The sequence below is a fragment of the Talpa europaea genome (genome assembly GCF_964194135.1).
Source record: "Talpa europaea genome assembly, chromosome: 8".
Taxonomy (NCBI): Eukaryota; Metazoa; Chordata; class Mammalia; order Eulipotyphla; family Talpidae; genus Talpa; species Talpa europaea.
The window spans coordinates 30,814,788-30,837,546 of record NC_140075.1 but is presented as its reverse complement, the minus strand read 5'-3'; the positions used below and the strand labels follow the sequence as shown (position 1 = coordinate 30,837,546).

General features: G+C 41.4%; 2 protein-coding genes across 2 annotated transcripts in view; one reads left to right on the top strand and one right to left on the bottom strand.

Annotated features, from left to right (window-relative positions):
• Positions 1-22,759, top strand: part of GPR176 (G protein-coupled receptor 176) — a gene marked incomplete at both ends in the record, with an annotated part of 129,197 nt that overhangs the window by 58,857 nt on the left and 47,581 nt on the right. The gene's annotated exons all lie outside the window — the stretch shown is intronic.
• LOC311176075 (endoplasmic reticulum-Golgi intermediate compartment protein 3-like) lies at positions 6,063-7,231 on the bottom strand (the record flags this gene model as incomplete). Its single annotated transcript, XM_084241414.1, has 1 exon — positions 6,063-7,231. One exon carries the CDS (start codon positions 7,229-7,231, stop codon positions 6,080-6,082), a length of 1,152 nt encoding a protein of 383 aa, XP_084097540.1. The 3' UTR covers positions 6,063-6,079.

The following is a 22,759-nucleotide window of genomic DNA, read 5'->3' as shown; positions in this document are numbered from 1 at the left end:
ATGACAGCTTTGTTAATCTTGTATAGGACATCACTAAGGAGCTAAGGAGCTGTAGCTGTTGATTTAGTCCTAGTTCACCAGTTTGTCTAAGGTCTCCCCTCACCATAGAAATAATAGGGGGAGGCCAATCAAACAAAATTTCAAAGGGAGTGTATCCACTGGCACTGGGGTTACAGAAGCTGGCCAAGCTGGAGGGCTGCCAGGAGGGGCCTCTGTCTTGAAGGCAGAGCTGAAGAATGGGGAGCTCTGGCACCCAGCCAGCACCCAAGCTTGTCTTGCCCCAGTGCAGGCCCCATGACCTGGACTGAGGATGTGGTTTTCTTTGGACTGACACCCGCCTGAATTGCTCCCCAGATGCCAGGATTGTGGTGGACTTGTGGATGTGGACGCCTCTCCAGCCCAGGGGCTACTGGCTTTGGAGGGTCCTGTCTGCTGTCAGCCTGGCTTTCAAGTTGGCCAGCTGGTTAATGAATAACCACACTTTAGCCAGACTGTAGACTTTCTCGAGCAGTGAAGGATCTCCTTTTTTATGTCCCCGGCAGTGAATGACCACTACTTTGGCCAGACACCTTCTAGCAACTGGAGTATTTTAGCTCTTTCCCCTCCCACATCTAAAATGGCAGACCAATTCTAGTGTTTTAAGGGTCCTCCATACAGCTTTCTATAGTGACTAGACCAGTTTACTGGAATATCTTGATTTCTTTTTTTTTTTTTTTAAGATTTATTCATACAAGAACTGGGGTACAGGCCAGAGTTGTAGGGGGTGAGAGGATTCACCAGAGACAGAATAGGGAATAGAATGGGCAGACTGACTGAAATACACTGCTGAGGGGAGCAGCGGGCGAGTCAGGAGAGGTCTGCTGCGCCATGTGGGTTGCTCCCTGGCCGGCCAGGATTCAGACTCGTGCTGCAGAGGCTGCGGACAGCTTCATAGGTTGTGTCTTAACCCCTTGCGCCACCAGGGAGGCCCTGGAATATCTTGATTTCTTTTTTGTTTGTTTGTTTGTTTTAAAGACTTTTTTTTAGCAATTCTTTTTGTCCTTAGGCAAACTTGAAATTATTCTTGTTCTTTCTTGTGTGGTTTATAGAATTCAGTTGTTTCTCTTTTGTTCAGTTATAGGGTTTTTGTTCCCTTTTAATTTAAGGTTATTTGTTAAGTAAGTAAAATATTTTATATTGTTCAACAGTAAGGACTGTATAAAGAGGGATAAATAGAAAAGCCCAGCCCTGTCCTTTCCATATCATCTCCCTCCACCCCTTTAAGTGTCTATTTTATTAAGTGTTAGGTTTATCCTTCTGGTGTTTTTTTGCAAGCAAAAAAATTTATATATGTATATATGTACATATTTATATGTTTTTTGCATCTTATTTCCCATCCTTTCTTATACAGCATATCTGTATACTCTTCTATATTTTGCTTTTTCACTTAACAAAATAGCTTAGGAAAAAAAATCCTCCCATATCAACTCATAGAGGTCTTACTTGTCCACTTCTATAATTTATGCACTTCATTTTATGGACATAGTTTATTCAGTTATCCCTTATTGGGGGACATTTGTTTTGTCTCCTGCATTTGGCTAGTACAAATAATGCAGCAGCAAATAAATTTTATTATATGTTGTTTTCTGTTAGTGAAAGTGAATTTTCTGGATGGGTTAATGAAAGTGGAATTACTGGGCCAAAGGGTATAAAGCCTATGTAATTTTCTTAGGTGTTGCCAATGCATATGTAATTTTGTTAGATATTCTTTCCATAGGGTTTAAAACATTTTGCATTCCCATCAGCAATGTATGAGGTTTCCCATTTCTTCACAGCCTCGACAACACAGTATGTTGTCAGTATGATAGATGAGAAGTGGCATCTAAATGTAGTTTGAGGGCCTCCCTGGTGGCACAGTGGTTGAGCCCTGGGCTGTGAAGCTGCCCGCAGCCTCTGCAGCGCCGGTTCTATCCCCAGCCACCTGCGAAGGTCCCACATGGTGCGCAGACCTCTCCTGCCGCGCCAGCTGCCCCCCTCAGCAGTGTACTTCCTCAGTCTGCCTGTTCTGCTCCCTGCTCTGGCTCTGATGGATTCTCTAACCCTCCTGTGCTTCTGACTGTACCCAGTGCTTGTATAAATAAATAAATCTTTAAAAATAATAATAAATGTAGTTTGAATTTTTTATTGTGGGATTAAATATTTCTCTCATATTTTAAAGAGCTATTTGCCTTTCTTATTCTTTGAACTGCCTGTTTTTTGGGAGTGGGGGATGAGGAGATATATTTTGGTCTTTTTCCTTCTTAATTTTTAAAAAGTCTTTATACGTTAAGGAGATTAGTCTTATGAAATTAATTGCAGATATTTTCTCCCATTGATTTGTCTTTTGATGTATGGTTTTTCTTTTTGTGATGAGGATTTATTTTTTTTAATCTTTAAGCAGTCAGATTTATCAGTCTTATCTTTTAATTGCGTCTGAATTTTGAGTCATAGTTAGAAAAATGTTTCTCATGCCTGGATTATAAAAGAACTTGCCATCTTTTCTTCTAGTACTTGTATGGTTTCATTTTTATATTTAATTCTGGCCTGTTTGAATTATTCTAGTGTATGATGTGAAATGTGGAACCAAGGTGATTTTTTCCCAGATGTTATCTAGCTGATTCAGCCCTATTATTAAAAACTCTCATTTTTGCTCAGTTAGTTGTGATGTCATTGTCATATTCTACATTCCCAAATATACTTGATATACTTTTTTGATTTTTTGTTCTGGCCCCTTTTTTTTTTTCATCTATTCATGCTCAGTATACTTCTTTCATCAAAGAAGTTTCATGAGTTATTTTAAAAGCAGTAGGACTACCTACACCCTCCTTCCACCCCCCCCCCACACACACACCCATGCTGCTTTTCTTTTTTTTTCAGGGTTTCCCTAATTATTCTGGATTGTTCATCTTTTCATCTGGTATTTAAAATCAGCGTACCACAGTAAAATACACTTGCTGGTTTTAGTATTGGATTCACATTAAATTTATAATTAATGTGGGATATGTGATATCTTTATGATTTTATATTAAGACTAAACAGGGGCTCTTCACTTGTTCAAGTTTTGATTCCAGTTTTTCAGAGATCTTTGAAAATTTAAACAAATAGTGGCAGCATTTTCAATGATGTTAAAAGTACATTTTGGCAGTTGAGATTTTATTCATATTTTCTCAAGGACAGACATAGACATAGGAAATCTAGTTCAAATAAGGCAAAACTTATCAATTATTTTTGATAATCCTGAAATAATTTCAGTACCTTCATTTGTACTGAATAAAGATAAACAAATGTAAATGTTTTACCACAAGAGCTGCCCATCTACTGGGGGACTGGAAGGGTTGTTTTTAGGTATTGTGAGTGAATGACCTACGACTAAATATAGTGGTCCATTGACTTTTCCAAAGGATTCTAAGAATATTGATGATTTTTATTTCTGTAGCTTTATTTATATAAACCAGACAACAAACTCATCAACAAGACAGTTTTCATGTACAGGGAGAACATCTTCACTTTCTTTATCAGGCAGGATATGTTGTTTAAAAGTTCTTACCTTCTTATTCCCATAGGAAAAACTTTTGGCAAAATGGTAAAACATGAAATTTTGACCAGTTCTGGGTTTTTTGAGCTTGACTTTCAAGTTGTGCTAGTGAAGTTCAGATTTTGCTAGTGCATGTTCAAACAGTATGGAACAGAAAAATCCAGTCAACCAAAGAAAAAATTCTGATATGGAAATGAACTAATCCCAGTGTGTGTTTGTATTTGGAGAGGGAGGTTAGTTTCTCTACTTCTAAGACTGGGGTTGTGTCCAAAGAGCTAAGAGGAGTAAGTGTAGAACACAAAGGATAAGAACAACTCAAACACTGAGAATCAAACAGAAGTGAATTCTCACTGTAAAGGAAGAGGCAGGACTGCAGATGAGTATTAAACTGAGAGGATTAGCAGTCAGATAGTCTGTCTGTGTTTGTTTGCGTTGCCATATAGACCATATTTAGATATGTACCATAGACTGAGTGGATTATAAACGACAGGCACTTATTTCTCACATTTCTGGAGTTTGGGAAGTTGATGATAAAGGCTCTGGTAGATTGGATATCTGGGCTCACTTCTTGGTTCATTAGACAGATCTTACATGAGTCTCTTATAAGGGCTAGAATCCCATTTGTGAGGGATACACTCCCAGAGCACCCCCTCCTTCCTTCACATACCATCACATTAGGAATAAGATTTCAACATGACTTTATGGTGGAACACAAACATTCGGTCTTGCAGCACAGTCACTGGAAATGCTAGTTTCTAAAGGGTGCTCAGAGGAGTAAAGAATCCTAAACAGTTATTTAGAACTGAGGGAGAATGAATGCCTGAGGGCCCCATCTGTGGCGTTTGAGTATGTTATGTTGTTAAAAGGCACAGGGTGTGGCCTGACAGTTCAACACTGAATCTAAAGATCTGGAATAGTTGTCTTGTTAGGGTTTGATAGGCAGTTAATGCTGCCTTTCTGGTCTGCAGTACTTTTTAATGAGAAATTTCTGAATTGAAGTACTAGAAGCTCTCTAGGTGACAGCTAGCTGAAGTCTCTGATATGAACTGATGTCAGATTTCCTGCTGGGTACACTTTATCTCACTCATAAAGGGTATAGAATGTTAAATGGGGATTGTCACAATCTTTAAAAAAAAGAAAAGATTTCTTTTGCAGAGCTTTATTAAAGGTATAGTTTTAGTCCTGTTAACATTAAAATACAGTTTTATAATAATATTCTTCAGTCACTTCTAATACTATAGGTAAAGTAACTCTATATTTTAGTTCCTGAAAATATTTACTGACATGTTTCCATTATGTCATGGTTGACAAACTTTGCTAGCTGTCATGATTACATGGATAATTTTTTTCTTAGATTAGGAGATGGAGCCTTTCCATCTAGAATTTAGTAGCTGATCGTTCAGTGACACTTTGCTAAAACATTGGAATTCTTGGGACATTTCAGGGATTTATTTGGGACCATGATGAGCAGAATGCTCTAAATCGGGACTCAGAACCTCCCTTAGGAGAGTTTCTCTTTTTTGGAGTAATTGGTGCTGACTCCTTTAGCAGGCTCTGGTTATCTAAGTGGAGCCAGCTACTAGATGTTCCAAAGTACCCAGCATCATAATAATTAGGAATAGAATTTATGTTTCATTTCTGGTGAGGATTTTAGTATTGATAAAATTGTAAAAAACAGAATATAGATACTTAGAGAAAAGCAGAGTCAGGTAGACTTTGTCATGAGGCAGAGGAATATCATCCTGAAATCCCAATCAGCAAGCAGGTCTCAGTCAGCTTCTCTTATTCATTTTAGGGCAAGCCTATATTCTGAGCCCTCAGGCCTCTTTCTTCTTTATAAATCAGATTAGGCCAGCTTAGGAAGTAAATTCAATGACTGCAAAATGATTGCAGACAAAGTCATTTTCTAACAGACATTTCAAAATTAGAGATCATAGAAGTGGTAGAAGCTGGAAGGAGGAATATCAAATTGGAAATATTTGCCATTCACCTTGTGTGTGATGCAAGCAGGTCATTTAAATCCAGTAATTGTGGGTCACAATTTATTCCTTAGAGACTGGAGCAGCCACCCTTGCTACCTTTCCCCTTTGCACAGAACACATGGAGAATGTTATACAGGGAAGAGCACATGAAGTGCCCAGAGCAGGGAGGAAAATGTGTCTGTTTTCCCAGTTTTGGCAATGCTGGAAAAGTGGGGTCATTACTAAAGCCGATGAAGCTCATCAGCAAGAATCTCTAGATTTACCACAATTTAAAGCTTCAACTTAAATTGTCAACATCTGTCAACATCCTTTGCATTGCCCTTTCTCTTATCTACTATGAAAAGCATGTGTTCACTTCATTGTTCACTCTTTGATTCTTTTTTTTTTTTTTTTTTTTTTACTATCACAATCAACAGATTTATCAACCTAGGGCTATGACTGACTCTCCAAGTAGGGACTGGGGCTGGGGGTCAGAGACTGGAAATATGACCACAAGGTCAAAGAGAGAACAGAAAGAGGGAACAAAAGAGGGGCAAAGGGAGAACTACGTTGTCTTCCCTAGATCAATTTTCTTCTGGATGGCTCGAGCCGAGTGGTAGATGAGTGAATCGATGAGTCCAGCCACTGTGAACATGCCCCCGATGATAGGGCACACGCCGGTCAGGAAGTGCGTGAAGGACCTGTGCTTCTCTGTCAGCTTCACCATCATGGGTGAGAGCTCATAGAGTACGAAGACTCCAGGCAGCCCCTGGTCACCCATCAGCCCATTGGCGACCTTCTTATGTCTGGTCACAGAGAACTGATTTGTCCTCAGCACCTCCCCATCTACCTTCATGTACACTGTGGGCACCACCTTCACAAAGTACTGGAACATCATGGAGGCTTGGGGTGCAATGACATTGGTGCGATCAAGGGGGTTCACAATGCCTGGATAGTCCTCCCCAAATGACAGGTGCCGGATGTAGTGCATCATGTTGATATTGTCGAGGCTGAAGCTCTGCAAGTCATGGACGTGCACGTGGGATTGCTGGAAGCTCTTCCCGGGAGCAAAGTGGAAGTTTCCTGCCACCTTGTTGACTTCCAAGAAGCCATATACTTGGCAGTCTTCATTTTTTTGCTCCTGCATCTTCTGGCTGAAGCCCTCCCGCCGGCATTGCTCAATAGTGTCTGGGTTCTTGAAGGCCCAGCCTCTGCGGCGATATGCCTCCCGCACATCCTCACAGGTGTTACAGCACTTGATATCTTCTGTTTCAGCACCATAGCAGCTCTCACAGCGATCAGGATCCAAGGAGTCAGGATCAAACACCTTCACCTCAACTTTCCCAAGCTCATGACGCTCTGCCTCTGAGCTCACGGGGATGCCATCCTTATCTAGTCGCTGTTTAAACAGGTTGTGTTCCACACCCAGCTGCTGTTCCCCAGCCACATCCATGGCATCAATGCTCAGATAGGCACAAGGCATGTGCGGAAAAAGTACGTCGATGTTGATCTTCAGTTTATCTCCCCGCAACTTGTCCACGTAGAGTTCAGGATGCACCTCAGTGGTGAGGTAATATTGCAGCTCGGACAGGAACAGAAGCAGCATAAGAAGACCACTGACAGTGGTCACCGTGGTGCCTCCGCAGGTCTTGACCCGGAAGTCCTCCAGAGTCTTGGGGTAGGCATCGAACTGCTTCAGCTTCCCCAGCACCTCCATGGGGACCAGCCGGAAAGAGGCCGCCAGCCCTCCCCCACTCTTTGATTCTTAGCATTGGGTAGTTTTTTTTTTATTTAAAGATTTATTTATGCACACAAGAACTGGGGTACAGGCCAGAGGTCTGGGGTGGAGGGGGTAAAAGGATTCACCAGAGACAGAGTGGGGAACATAACAGGCAGATTGACTGAAATACACTGCTGAGGGGAGCAGCGGGCGAGTCGGTAGAGGTCTGCCGGACCATGTGGGTAGCTCCGTGGGCAGGGATCGACCTCGTGCTGCGGTGGCTGCCGATAGCTTGATAGGTTGTGTCTTAACTCCTTGTGTCACCAGGGAGACTCCTAGATTTTTTTTCTTTTTTAACCCAAGTGTTGTTCTCAGTAGACTATCACTCACCTTGAAGTTTAAGAGCCAATAAATGAATAAAAAGTGGTCTGTGCCTTACTGTAATAGGCAGAATTATCAGTGGCTTTTTCCTTTTTTTTTTTTTTTTTTTGGAATTGGAGGCTTTTTAAAATTGTCATTAAAAACCAAGTAACATGGGGCCTCCCCGGTGGCGCAGCGGTTGAGCGCTGGGTTGCCAAGCTGCCCGCAGCCTCTGCAGCGCCGGTTCGATCCCCGGCTGCTCCCCGGCCATCGGAGGAGGGTCCCACATGGCGCGCAGACCTCTCCTGCCGCCCGCTGCTCCCCTCAGCAGTGTACTTCGGTCCTTCTGGCTGCTCTGCTTCCCACTCTGGCTCTGGTGAATTCTCTCACCCTCCCGCGCTTCTGACTGTACCCAGTGCATGTATAAATAAATAAATAAATCCTAAAAAAAAAAAAAAGAAAAGAAAATACTTGTTAAAAAAAAAAAAAAAAGAAAAACACCAAGTAACATGGGCCTCCCCTGGTGGCGTGGTTCGATCCCCTCCGGCCGGCGAGGGTCCCACATGGTGAGGCAGACCTCTCCTGTCGTGCCCCCTGCTCCCCTCAGCAGTGTATTTCATCAGTCTGCCTGTTCTGTTCCCCACTCTGTCTCTGGTGAATCCTCTCACCCTCCCACACATCTGGCATGTACCCCGGTTCTTCTTTTTTTCTAAAGATTTATTTATTTTTATACAAGAACTGGGGTATAGGCCAGATGCACAGGAGGGTGAGAGGATTCACGGAGACAGAGCAGGGAACAAAACAGGCAGAATGACGAAATACACTGCTGAGGAAGCAGCGGGGGGACAGGAGAGGTCTGCCTCGCCATGTGGGATTCTCGCCGGCTCACTGGGATCGAACCCATGCTGCAGAGGCTGCGGACAGCTTCACGGTGCGGTGCTTAACCACCTGCCCCACCAGGGAGACCCCTGTACCCCGGTTCTTGTATAAATCAATCAATCAATCAATCAATCTTTAAAAAAAACAAACAAGTAACAGGGTCCTCCCTGGTGGTGCAAGGGGTTAAGTGTCAGCGCTATGAAGCTGTTAGCAGCCATTATAGCACAAGTTAGATCCCTGGCCAGGGAGCTACCCACATGGCACAGCAGACCTCTCCTGTCTTGCCAGCTGCTCCCCTTAGCAGTGTATTTTAGTCAGTCTACCTGTTCTGCTCCCCACTCTGTCTTTGGTGAATCCTCTCACCCCCCACACATCTGGCCTATACCCCAGTTCTTGGGTATTTTTTAAAAGATACCCCAGTTCTTGGGGTATAGATTTTTTAAAAATCTTTTAAAAATAGCTGTGGGCTTCCCCGGTGGCGCAGCGGTTGAGCGCTGGGTTGCGAAGCTGCCCGCGGCCTCTGCGGCGCCGGTTCGATCCCCTGCTGCTCCCCGGCCACCGGAGGAGGATCCCACATGGTGCGCAGACCTCTCCTGCCACCCGCTGCTCCCCTCAGCAGTGTACTTCAGTCCTTCTGCCTGCTCTGCTCCCCACTCTGGCTCTGGTGAATTCTCTCACCCTCCCGCGCTTCTGACTGTACCCAGTGCATGTATAAACAAAAAACAAACAAACAAATATAATAAATAAATAAATAAATAAACATGCCTCTAAAAAAAAAAAAATAAAAAAAAAAATAAAAATAGCTGTTTGTCTTAAAAACAAAACAAAAAACAAGTCCCCTTTACCCAATCCCTCACCCCTAACAATCAACATTCTAATTTCTAAGAATTTGACTACTTTAGGTTATCTCATATAACTGGAATCATGTGGGATATACTTTTGGCTTAGCATAAAGTCCTCAAGGCTCATACATGTGGTAGCATGTATCAGGTTTTCTTTCCTTTTTAAGGCTGAATAATATTCCATTGTAGGTATGTAAAATTTTGTTTATTCTTTTATTCAGTGGATTGCTGTTACTGCTTGTCTGTTGTGAATAATGCTACAAATATGGAAGTGCACATCTCTATGGATCCCTGCTATAAATCTTTGGGACATACATCCATAAGTAGAATTGGTGGATCATATGGTAATTTGACTTTAATTTTTTTGAGGAACTATCATACTGTTTTCTATAGTGTTTGTACCATTGTACATTCCATTGCTGTACATTCCACCAAGAGTGCACAAATATTCCAATTTCTCAGCCTCCTCATCAACACTTGCTATTATTTTTTTGATAGTGGTTTTCCTAATAGATGTGAGGGTGACAGGTATTTTTTGAATGTCTACTATGTGCCACATAGTGTAGACACTGTCTACACAGTGGTAAATAAGAGAGACAAGCCCTGTCCCTAATGGGCTTATTCATTTATTCCCCAACTTTATTGAGATATAATTGACACATAACTTTGTGTAAGTTTAAGTTATACATGGTGTTATTTGATACATTTATATATGATAAAACATTACTACCATAGTATTATCTAACCCCTCCAATCTATTACATCAGTACCATTTTCTTTGTGTGTGTGATGAGAATATTTAAGATCTACTCTTTGCAACATTCAAGTACATGATACAGTATTATTAGCTAGGATCACTGTGCTGTGCATTAGACTCCTAAAACTTTTCAAATTGTTAACTAGAAATTTGTGTCATTTGACCAACATCTTTCCATTTCCTCCACTTCAGTCCCTGGTCACCACCACTCTACTCTGTTTCTTAGTCTCTCTTCTTTAGATTCCACTTAGAAGTGATATCATACAGTATTTGTCTTTCTCTTTCTGATTTACTCTACTTAGCATAATGTCCTCAAATTTTATGCAAGTTGTCACAATGGCAGAATTTTCTTTGCTCTCACAATTGAATGATATTTCATTGTAAATCTATATTTCATTGTAAATCTATATATCATATCTTCATTTGTCCATCCATTGATGGACACTTAGGCTGTTTTTATATCTTGGCTGTTGTAATGTTGCAGTGAACATGGGAGTGCAGATATTTCTGCAAGATTCTCATTTCATTTTCTTTAGATATGTGCTGGAAGTAGGATTGCTAGATCATTTGGTAGTTAGTTCCATTTTATAATTTTTTGAGGAACTTCCCTACTACTTTCCATAGTGGCTACACAAATTTACATTCCCAGCAGTGACAGGACCTTTTTTCCTCATTCTTTCCAACACTTGTTATCCTTTTTTTTTTTTCTTTGATGATAACCTCTATTGAGCTTCTTTAAATATGTATCCCAAGTTGCAATTTTATTAGTAGTGATAGTTTTGAGATGATTGCACATGCACTCTTTTTTTTTTTTTTAACATTTATTTATTTATTTATACAAGCACTGGGTACAGTCAGAAGCGCAGGAGGGCGAGAGAATTCACCAGAGCCAGAGCGGGGAGCAGAGCAGGCAGAAGGACCGAAGTACACTGCTGAGGGGAACAGCGGGCGGCAGGAGAGGTCTGCGCGCCATGTGGGACCCTCCTCCAGTGGCCAGGGAGCAGCCGGGATCGAACCGGCGCTGCAGAGGCTGCGGGGCATCTTCGCAACCCAGCGCTCAACCGCTGCGCCACCGGGGAGGCCCATGCACTCTTTTTTTATCTGATACAGTATATACCTGTAGCATAGCTGGTTAGGTTTAAGATTAGCGCTTATGCTTGGACAAGAGAAATAGCTAGCAGGCAATCTGCTACTCCTAGGACCTTGTTTACAGTGGCATATTATTAAATATGGGTTAATGAGGGGCTTTCAAGTAAATCAAGGAATAAATCTGATTATTTACTGCCTGAATTAATAATAGACTAGTTGACTTTGCAAGTGAACCACCCAGAAAATAGACTCGTTTTCAGCTTGTTTTGGTAAGTTTTAGGATTATTTTTTTGACTGCTATTTTACTTGGCTTTTTAAAACAGTGGCAAAGATTCTAGTTTCAGATGGCAAATACATGACAATGCTTTCACCAATTCAGGGTTGATTGGTAGCAGTTGCTTGTAATGCAGTGTTGAGGAATCTGAGATCTTATACTAGGTTCAGAGGCAAAGAGGACTGTCATACATTTTCAGTGTTTGCCATGGGTGAGAGGGGGGAGGGGTAGTGTGTATGTTTTATATGTGCTCTAGGACCACTTGGAAACTGTTCTCAAATCATTGCCTTCATGACTATTTCTTATTTGTTATATGTTATAGTTGAGCAACCTCATTTTCTTTTCTTTTCTGGGCTGGCAGGAAACACTAGACCAGAAGAATAAGACCAGCATGAAATAAAGGAGTAAGTAGGTGCTCTCCTTCAGGATATATCAGTAGATTATTGTTGCCTGGTGGGCTAAATCTGATTACATGGCCTTATGATACCCCAGGGCTATAATACCAGAAGGAGACTGTTCAGGGGCAGATAGCCGCCAAGGGAGCACTTACAATCAAGAATCTGATTAAGGGACAAAATTGAAAATCCTTTTTTGGTCTTGGTCTTCAGTCACCATGACATTTTAGAAACAAAAAATATCCAGGACAAAAAGATTACTGGAAATGGCACCAAATCCTTCATGTGGTAAAATATATGGGTTGAAAAAAAAAGTGTTACTCTATGTTCTGAGAAAACCACTTTGGTGTGTGAAATTGCAGTTGCTATGACAACCAAGGCTGCAGCCCACTGACTCACACTTGGGAGGAAAACAAGAGTTGATGTTTATGAATGAGAACCAAGCATCGCCTAAGAGAAGAAGACTGCGTCTGGGTCATGTTCCTGTAAGTGCTAGCCTCTCACCCTATGCTTCAGTGAAAATAAGTTCCCTACTATTCCATGATTATCAGCCGTGGTTTAGGTCTTCCAATTCTCTTTCATTCGGTAAAGCATCTGCATCTGACATCAGGAAGAAACTACCTAATGACCATCAGTTTGAATGGAAAAAAATATTTTCAGTCGTTAACCTGAAATAGTTTGTTTTGAAATCTGGGTAAGGAATTCTGTCTTGCTCTGGTGTTAAATTCCTGAAGAAATGATGGGAACTGGGTTTCTGACTCAGCAATTCTTCCTTATTTCTGTTTTTTTCAGGCTTATTTTCCACATTTATTTTATTCAAAGTAACATAATCTGTGTGAAGCCCTGGAAGCCTTTCATGTGTAGGAGCAGTTTACATTCAAATTTGAGTGTTTTTAAGAAGGAGGATAAACAAGTTGAAATTGTAGATTTCTGTAAAACACAATCTTCATCTCAGAATCTTCTTCATCTTACCATTAGGTATCCAGTTTGAAGTCTGGGAATGTGCTACTTTCCTTCTTTTTTTGTCACAATAGCTTAAGTTATTCAGACTTTTTGTGGTTTAATATAAATTTCAGTCATGTTTGCTCTGTTTTTTTAAGATTTATTTATGCATACAAGAACTGGGGTACATGCCAGTGGTGCAGGGGGTAAGAGGACTCACCAGAGACAGAGTGGATAACAGAACAAGCAGATTGACTGAAACACACTGCTGAGAGGAGCAGTGGGTGAGACAGGAGAGGTCTGTTGTGCCATGTGCGTAGCTCCCGGGCTGGGGATCGACTCATAGCTTCACAGTGCTGTGCCAGAGGGAGGCCCCTGCTCTGTTTCTTTTTTATTTTTAAGATTGATTTATTTATGCTTACAAGAACTGGGGTACAAGCCAGAGATGCAGGGGGTGAGATGATTCACCAGAAACAGAGAGTGGGAGAACAGAACAGGCAGATTGACTGAAATACACTGATGAAGGGAGCAGCGGGCGAGTAGTCAGGAGAGGTCTGCTGTGCCATGTGGGTTTCTTCCTGGCTGGGGATCGAACTCGTGCTGCAGTGGCTGCAGATAGCTTCACAGGTTGCGTCTTAACCCCTTGAGCCACCAGGGAGGGCCCCCTGCTGTATTTCTTTAATTTTTTTTTTAAAGATTTATTTAATTTTATACAAGAATTGGGGTACAGACCAGAGATGCAGGGAGGGAGATTATTCACCAGAGACAGAGCAGGGAACAGAACAGGCAGATGGACGGAGTACACTTCTGAGGGGAGCAGCAGGCGAGACAGGAGAGGTCTGTCCTGGCTGCGAATTGCTTCATAGGTTGCATCTTAACCCCTGCGCCACCAGGGAGGCCCCCTGCTGTATTTCTTTAAAGAATTTCATTGAAACTTTTCTAGGGATTGCATTGAATCTACATATTGCTTTGGGTAAGATGGCCGTTTAAACAATGTTCAATCATCCAATCCATGAAGAAGGAATATCTTTCAATTTTTTTTGAGTCTTTTGTTTCTTTTAGTAATGTCTTAAAGTTTTTGTTGTGCAGGTCTTCCACCTCCTTTGTTAGGTTTATTCTTAGTGTAGGGCAAGGAAAAATGTCAGGCTTTTCTGCCCTTCCGCCATCAGGATAGATGGTGGATCCTTGTGGTCCTGAATGCATGCCTGATGGCGGGCACCTGTAATAGGGTGTGGGCAGAGGTAGATGGAATTCACCTGGGCTGAGACTGGGCTTTTAAGGCGGCTTCACGGTGACGCCAGCAGAAGCCGAAAGAGAAGCGGAGAAAGAAGTAGCAGAAGCCGATGGGGCCTCCCCGGGGGCGCAGCGGTTGAACGCTGGGTTGCGATGCTGCCCGCAGCCTCTGTAGCACCGGTTCGATCCCTGGCTGCTCCCCGGCCACTGGAGGAGGGTCCCATATGGCGCGCAGACCTCTCCTGCCGCCCGCTGCTCCCCTCAGCAGTGTACTTCGGTCCTTCTGCCTGCTCTGCTCCCTGCTCTAGCTCTGGTGAATTCTCTCACCCTCCCGCACTTCTGACTGTACCCAGTGCTTGTATGTATGTATAAATCAATCAATCAATCAATCAATAAATCTTTAAAAAAAAAAAAAAGCAGACGCCGAGAGAGAAGCAGAGAACGCCAGAGGGCCCAGATAGAGTGAAGATTTTCTGGGGGCTGGGAGGACTGCCAGCACACCTGCCTGCCATGTACCCGCTAAATCCCAATAAAAGACCGGCAAAAAAACACTGAGGACTCTGACTCCTCCTTTACCCAGTCTGCTGGATCAGAAAACCTGCACTGTGTCCATTCCTGGACTCTGCACTTAGGTATTCAATGGAATAGAATCAAAACCCAACCCCCAGAAATAACCCCATATTTATATGGACAGTTAGTTTATGGTTAAGGAGCCAAGGGTTTTCAAGGGTGAAATGAGATTCTTCAACAAGTGGTGTTGGAAAAACTGGACAATTGCATGTAAAAGGATGAAATTAGGCTACTGTCTCCTACCATACACACACATTAATTCAAAATAGATCTAAGATTTGACTGTAAGACCTGAAACCATAAAATACATAAAAGAAAACATAATAGGTAAAAGACTGTGACTTTAGCTTCAGTGATGTCTTTGGGGACTTGACTATACCCACGAGGGAAATAAAGGCAAAACTAAACAAATGGGACTACATCAAACTACAAGGCTTTTGCAAAGCCAGAGAAAGTAGCATTAAAACAAAATACCCTCTACCAAATGGAGAAAAATATTTGCATAGTATACATACAAAATGGGGCAAATATCTAAGATCTGTAAGGAACTCATACAACTCTACAAAAAGGAAATAACCCAATCAGAAAATAGGTCGAAGATCTACATAGGCACTTCTCTAAAGATGAGATACAGTTGGCCTATAAGCACACAAAAAAATGCTCGTCATCTCTTATCAGGGAAATGCAAAGCAAAACCACAATGAGATAACACCTCATGCCTGGGAGACTAGCCCATATAAAAAAGGCCAGAAACAAGTGTTGGCTGGGATGTACAAAAAAAGGAACTCTGGAACACTATTGGTGGGAATGTAGACTAGTCCAGCCTCTATAGAAAACTATGGAAGTTTCTCAAAATATTAAAAATTGATCTGCCATATGATCCAGCAATTCTATTTCTAGTTATCTGCCTGAAGAATGCTAAACACTAATTTGAAGGGATATATGCACTCCTATGTTCATTGCAGCACTATTTACAATAGTCAAATTCTGGAAAAAACCTAAGTGTCCAATCACTGGAAAGTGGATGAAGAAGTAGTGATGCACAACACACACTGTGGAATACTACTTAGCTATTAAAAATAATAAAATCTAGCCATTTGTGACCACCTATATTGAGCTGGTGGGGATTATGCCAAATGAAGTAAGTCAGAATAAGAAAGACAAATACTGAATGATTTCACTCAAGTGGAAAACAAAGAAACAAAGGAACAGGCAAAACTAAACCAAAGAAAACTTAGAAATCTGACTGCAGAACTGAGGCTACAAAGCGAAATTAAAATGGTAATCAAAAACCTCCCCCAAAACAAAAGCCCAGGACCTGATGGATTTACAAATGAATTCTACCAAACATTCAGAAATGAATTAGTGCCTATCCTTCACAAACTCTTTCAAAAAATTGAGAAGGAAGGGATAATACCAATTCTATGAAGTCAACATTACACTAACACCAAAACCGAACAAGGACAGCACACAAAAAAAACCTACAGGCCTATCTCTCTAATGAACATGGATGCAAAAATCCTCAATAAAATTTTAGCTATCAGAATCCAACAATGTATCCATAAGATAATTTACCACAACCAAGTAGGATTTATTCCAGGGACCCAAGGATGATTCAACACCCAAAAATCAATCAATTTTATCCAACACATCAACAAAAAGAAATATAAAAAACATATGATAATATCAATAGATGCTGAGAAAGCTTTCGACAAAGTACAACACCCATTTATGATAAAGGCCCTTGAAATTCTCGGGATACAAGGAACATACCTCAACATCATAAAGGCCATATATGACAAGCCCATAGCCAGTATCTTTCTCAACGGCGAAAGCTGGAAGCATTTCCATTAAGATCCGGAACAAGACAAGGATGTCCTCTCTCACTACTCCTTTTCAATATAATGCTGGAAATCCTAGCCAGAGCAATAAGACAAGAGAAAGACATACAAGGAATCCAAATAGGGAAGGAAGAAGTCAAACTATCACTATTCGCAGATGATATGATAATATACATAGAGAACCCCAAAACTCCACAGAAAAACTAATTCAACTCATCAATCAGTTCAGTAAAGTGGCAGGATACAAAATCAACACTCAAAAATCAGTAGCCTTCCTATACACAAACAATAAATCTGAAGAAGAAATAAAAAAAAAATCACTTTTATTATTGAAACAAAAAAAAATACTTGGGAATAAACCTAACAAAAGAGGTAAAGGACCTATGCAAAGAAAACTATAAAACACTGTTAAAAGGAATAGAAGACGACACAAAGAAACAGAAAGACAACCCCTTCTCATGGATTGGAAGAACTAACATTATTAAAATGGCTATCCTACCAAAAGCAATTTATAGATTCAATAATATTCCAATAAAAATTTCAATGACATTCTTCAAAGAAATAGCACAATTATTGATGAAATTCATATGGAATCACCAAAAACCCCAAATAGCCAAAGCTCTCTTGAAAAAAAAAAGAAGGGAATGGAGGCATCACACTCCCAGACTTCAAACTGTGCTACAGAGCCATAATCATCAAAACTGCATGGTATTGGAACAAGAACAGACATACGGACCAAAGGAACCAAATAGAAAATCCAGTAATAAACCTACAGATTTATGGTCAACTAATCTTTGACAAAGGAGCAAAGAATATGCACTGGAGCAAAGGAGATTTGTTCAAAAAATGGTGCTGGGAAAACTGGGTTGCTACATGCAAAAGAATGAAGCTTGACCGCTACCTCACACCATGCACAAAAACCAACTCAAAATGGATTAAAGAACTAGACATAAGATCTGAAACCATAAAATACATAGAAGGATATATAGACGAAACACTACATGACATGTACCTCAAAGACATCTTTACACACACATCACCCAAAGCAGTGATAGTGAAGGCAAAGATAAACAGCTGAAACTACATCAAATTAAAGAGCTTTTGCACAGCAAAAGAGACAATAACCAAAACAAAGAGAAACCCCACCAACTGGGAGAAAATTTTTGCACACAACACTAATGATAAAGGACTTATCACAAAAAAATATAAAGAGCTGATGAGACTTAACAACAACAAAGTAAATAATCCAGTCAAAAAATGGGCAGAAGAGCTAAAAAGAAACTTCTCCAAAGAGGAAATGCAAATGGCCAACAGGCATATGAAAAAATGTTCAACATCACTTGTAATCAGGGGAAAGCAAATCAAAACTACAATGAGATACCATCTTACACCAGTGAGAATGGCACATATTTTAAAAACTAGCAACAACAACTGTTGGCGAGGTTGTGGAGAAAAAGGAACTCTCCTGCACTGTTGGTGGGAGTGCAAACTGGTCCAACCACTAATGGAGAGCTGTGTGGAGATTTCTTGACCTACTAAAGATAGAGGCTCCATATGATCCAGCAATTGCACTCCTAGGTATTTACCCAAATGACACAGAAACATTAATTCCAAAGGACACTTGCACCCCTATGTTTATAGCAGCACTATTTATAATAGCTAAGCTATGGAAACAACCCAAATGCCCAAAAATAGATGACTGGATCAAGAAGATGTGGTACATATACGCAATGGAATATTACTCAGAAATCAAAAAAGATAAACACATGCAATTTGCAGCAACATGGATGGAGCTGGAAGGGATCGTGCTCCGTGAAATAAGTCAGAAAGAAAAAGAAAAATACCAGATGGTCTCACTGAGAGCAGGAATTTAGAAAACCTAAATAAGTGACCAGGAAAAAGACTAATTAATACAAAGCAAAAATCAAAATCAACAAGCAACTATAAACCAGAGACACACTACCCAGGCGGGGGTGGGGGGAGGTGTGGAGAGGACGGACTAGGGTCAAAATAAGGGGGGGGTGTGCATTTGTATGGGGAATAGAATCAAAATAAAAATGCATGCATTGTGCAAAAATGAAAAATGAAGAAGTGGGGGAGGATGTTCAGTGGACCATGGTATTGGTGTTTTGGTGGTAGGTATGGTGTGGTAACACACTTCTGAACAGCCCCTAATCATACACAGTGTTGTAAATCAACATTACCTTAATAAATAAGCCAATTTTTTAAAAGAGTTGACAATTGCTGCCCTTTTCTCAATCCCTTCTTTTATCCTGTTGCCTGATAAACAGATGTGTTCAGTGGAATTGTAGTTGCCACCTTGAACTCTGAGGATGGGGGCCATGTATTTGAGATGTTAGAAGACTAGGAGAGCTGTTGAGAATTTTGTGGGGCAGAGACCCTGTAATCAGTCCTTGGCTATCTCTGGATTTTCATATGAGCCAGACATCTTCATTTTGCTTAAGCTATTATGTCATGTTTAGCCACATCTAATTTTTTTTATTTTATATAATTCTTACATTATTTTTCATTTTTGCACAATGTATGCATTTTCATTTTGGTTATATTCCCCACACAATTGCACCCCCCTTACTTTGACCCTAGTCCTTCCTCTCCCTGCTGCTCCAAACTCCCCTCCCCCTGTTGTGTGTCTCTGGTTTATTGTTGCTTGTTGATTTTGATTTTCACTTTGTATTAATTAGTCTTTTTCCTGTTCACTTATTTAGGTTTTCTAAATTCCTGCTCTGAGTGAGACCATCTGGTATTTTTCTTTTTCTTTCTGACTTATTTCACTGAGCACGATCCCTTCCAGCTCCATCCATGTTGCTGCAAATTGCATGTGTTTATCTTTTTTGATTGCTGAGTAATTTTCCATTGTGTATATGGACCACATCTTCTTGATCCAGTCATCTATTTTTGGGCATTTGGGTTTCCATAGCTTAGCTATTGTAAATAGTGCTGCTATAAACATAGGATTGCAGGTGCCCTTTGGAATTAATGTTTCTGTGTCATTTGGGTAAATACCTAGGAATCTTAAGTGATACCTTGATAATACCCTCTCAGAAGGGAGATTTCATAGCTTTTCCTGGAAGCTTCTTACAGGGCTTAATCATCTTAAAAAAAAAAAAGATTTATTTCTGCAAGTGCTATGTACAGGTCAGATGCGCAGGAGGGTGAAAGGATTCACCAGAGACAGAGTGGGGAACAGAACAGGCAGACTGACTGAAATACACTGCTGAGGGGAGCAGCGGGGGAGACAGGAGAGGTCTGCCGCATCATGTGTTTCTCGCGGGCTGGTGGGGATCGGACCCGCGCTGCAGAGGCTGCAGACAGCTTCACAGTGCGGTGCTCAACCGCCTGCGCCACCAGGGAGGCCCAGGGCTTAATCATCTTTAATGACAAAATATTTCTTCTTCTCTTCAAGAATATCTTTGATACAGTAAATTTTTATTTTCTTTTGTTCAAGTCTCTGAAAATGAATAACAATTGGTTCACTTCTCCCTCATAATAAATCTTTGTGGAATATGAGATTTTAGTTTCATTTTCATTTTACAACTTTTTGTCAGCGGATTTATAACTTTAAGTAATTAGCACTTTATAAAAATATTCGTAGCTGGAATTTTTTTAAAGACCAGAATTAGCTGTGTTAGACTGGGGTTCCAATTATGCTTGTAGTTTGTTATTAGTGGATTACAAGAAGTTTGCTGACTGTGAAAGGGGCACAGAGAGAATGTCCTTATCCTAAAGTGTCTGGGGAGAATTAGTAGAAAATGAGCTTTCTTTATATGTACGAGTGAGTAAGAGAAAGAAAGAGGGAATATCTTCAAAGCAGAACACTTCATATGTTCGATTGCTGCCCCAGTTTACGGCTTCCCGGGGAGCAGGAGGCTTATCCCAGTGAGTGGGAAATATCAGAAGCCTCTGATGCATGAAATTGGGGCCTGTGTATGAAATGCCAGAGACTTTTCTGTGCCAGCTGCCTTGTCCTCTGACTTACTCAGAAGACCACATTTCCTGCAAAACAGTCACTAAAAGCAACCTTTAAGGGAAATGTATGTCTTAAGACTACCTTTTATTTCTGTGTCCTGTGCCTCAGGCACACACTGACTAACTTCTTTTTAAATAACATCTTAACTGAGATACAGTTCCGTTCCCATACAGTTTACCCCTGTACAGTGCAGTGGTTTGTAGCACTTTCAGAGTCACGCAGCCATCACCACAATCAATTTTAGAAAACATCCCCCTACTCTCCTCATCCACTCCCCCCAGACTTGGGCAACTGCTGATCTATTTTACTTTCTGTCTTTAAGAAGGTGCCTGTTCTGAACATTTGTTCATACAAATGGGGAATCATGCGAGCTGTGGTGTTTTGTAACTGACTTTTTCACTTAGACTATGTTTTTGAGGTTCTTACATGTTGTAGCTTGTATCAGAACTTTATTCCTTTTTATTATTAAATAATATTCCACTCTGGATAGATGACATTTTCTTTGTTTCGTCATCACTTGATGAACATTTGGATTGTTTCCATATTTTGGCTGTTATGACTAGTGCTGTATAGACATTTGTGTACAAGTTTTTTATGTGGCCGTACATTTGCATTTCTCTTACTTAGGAGTAGAATTCTGGATGTGGTAGGCAGTAGAATGGTTCCCTACTCAAAGAGAAGAGACAGGGACTGTGGAATGGGTCAAATTTGTCCTTTAAAGTCTTCACATCAGAGAGGCCTCCCCAGTGGTGCAGCGGGTTGAGTGCAGTGCTGTGAAGCTGTCCGCAGCCTCTGCAGTGCAGGTTCAATTCCTGCCCGACCAGGGAGCTACCCACATGGCGCAGCAGACCTCTCCTGTCTCGCCCACTGCTCCCATCAGCAGTATATTTCAATCTGCCTGTTCTGTTCCCCACTCTGTCTCTGGTGAATCCTCTCACCTTCCGGTGCCCTTGGCCTGTACCCCAGGTCTTGTATGCATAAATAAAAATCTTAAAAAAAAATAAAGCCTACACATCAGAGCCGTAAAGCCAAGTCACCAAGATTTCAGGTGAGACTGGACAGTCCTCATGAAATCGAAGCAATAAGCAAATGCGTTTTGTAACAAAGTAGTAAAAAAGAAGCCAGCCATATAGATTTTGCTTAAGTAGTATTTTTGACTGGAGTGTGTCAAGCAACTTGTGCTTTTAAGTCCATTCAGGATCTGAGGATGACTCGCCTTTCCCAGCAGTCACCTGCAACCTCCTCCTATAAGGCTGTCCTAGTTTCTCTCCCAGAGCACTGGTTACACTTGTAAACTTGTTTCCTGCTTGCAAATCTCACTTGGAGGTTTGGCATTGTTTCAATGTTTCCTAGCCTCCTTCTTTTTGTAGATTCATCTTCCTTTGTCCCACCAGAGTTGAAATGGTTTCCAGTGACACATATTTGGTTTTGGTCTCAGCAGCAGGAGTTGCAGTGTCAGGTGGCTCTTCATTGGGATGCCCCTGGTGAAGTGGTTGTGCCTTGGGCTCTGGCACCTGGCTGTCAGCTCTACCACTTCTTATTTTTATGATTTTGGGCAAATCACTTAACCTCTCAGTGATTTGGGGTTGAATAGTCTCTGTTTCGAGGGGGTTTTGTAAAGCTCACACATTATATGTGAAGTCTTGGCCAGTTGGTAAGCGCTTACTAAATGCTGGTGAGTAATGTCTTTCCAACACTAGCAGGCACATGGAATCTGTTTGCATTCTAGTTCCTCCATCTTGGGCAAACAAGTCCATACGTAATGTGGGGGGAAGGCATTTTGCTATAAACTCATCCAGGCCAAAGAGCCTCTGCCCTGAGGTTCACACTGGGTGAAAGCAATGGTCTGTTTGCTTATGGTGCATGCCAGTGTCTCCTTAAACTCCTTATTGATCCTCCTTGTTTTTTTTTTTTTTTTTTGTGTGTGTGTGTGTGTGTTTATAAGGGCAGGCATTTTTATTTTATTAGAGCAGAGAAAAATCACTTTTTTTGATTACTTGTCCTGTTCCCCAAGTTGATTGCAAGAGACCAGGTCTGACACCTTCGATCCTGCTCTTGTTTCAGCTGATGTCAAATTTGCAGGCCCTTTGAGGTCCCTGTTGGCTGCCCGTCCCGCTGCAGACAGTGCTCATCTCCAGAAAACCAGGAAGCAAACCTGAGCAGCATCCTAAGTGGTGCTGGCCTTATGCAAAGACAGGAGGTACTTACGCCCCGTCAGCCTCCATTCAGTGTCTCCCCTCTCTCTTGCTTCTCTTCCCCAGACAGGGTGGTCAGTGTCAGCAAGATCCTTGTTAGTTACACTGGGACCTGAGAGCTGAGGGCCTTCCCATCCACCCTCCCCACAGACACCTACCT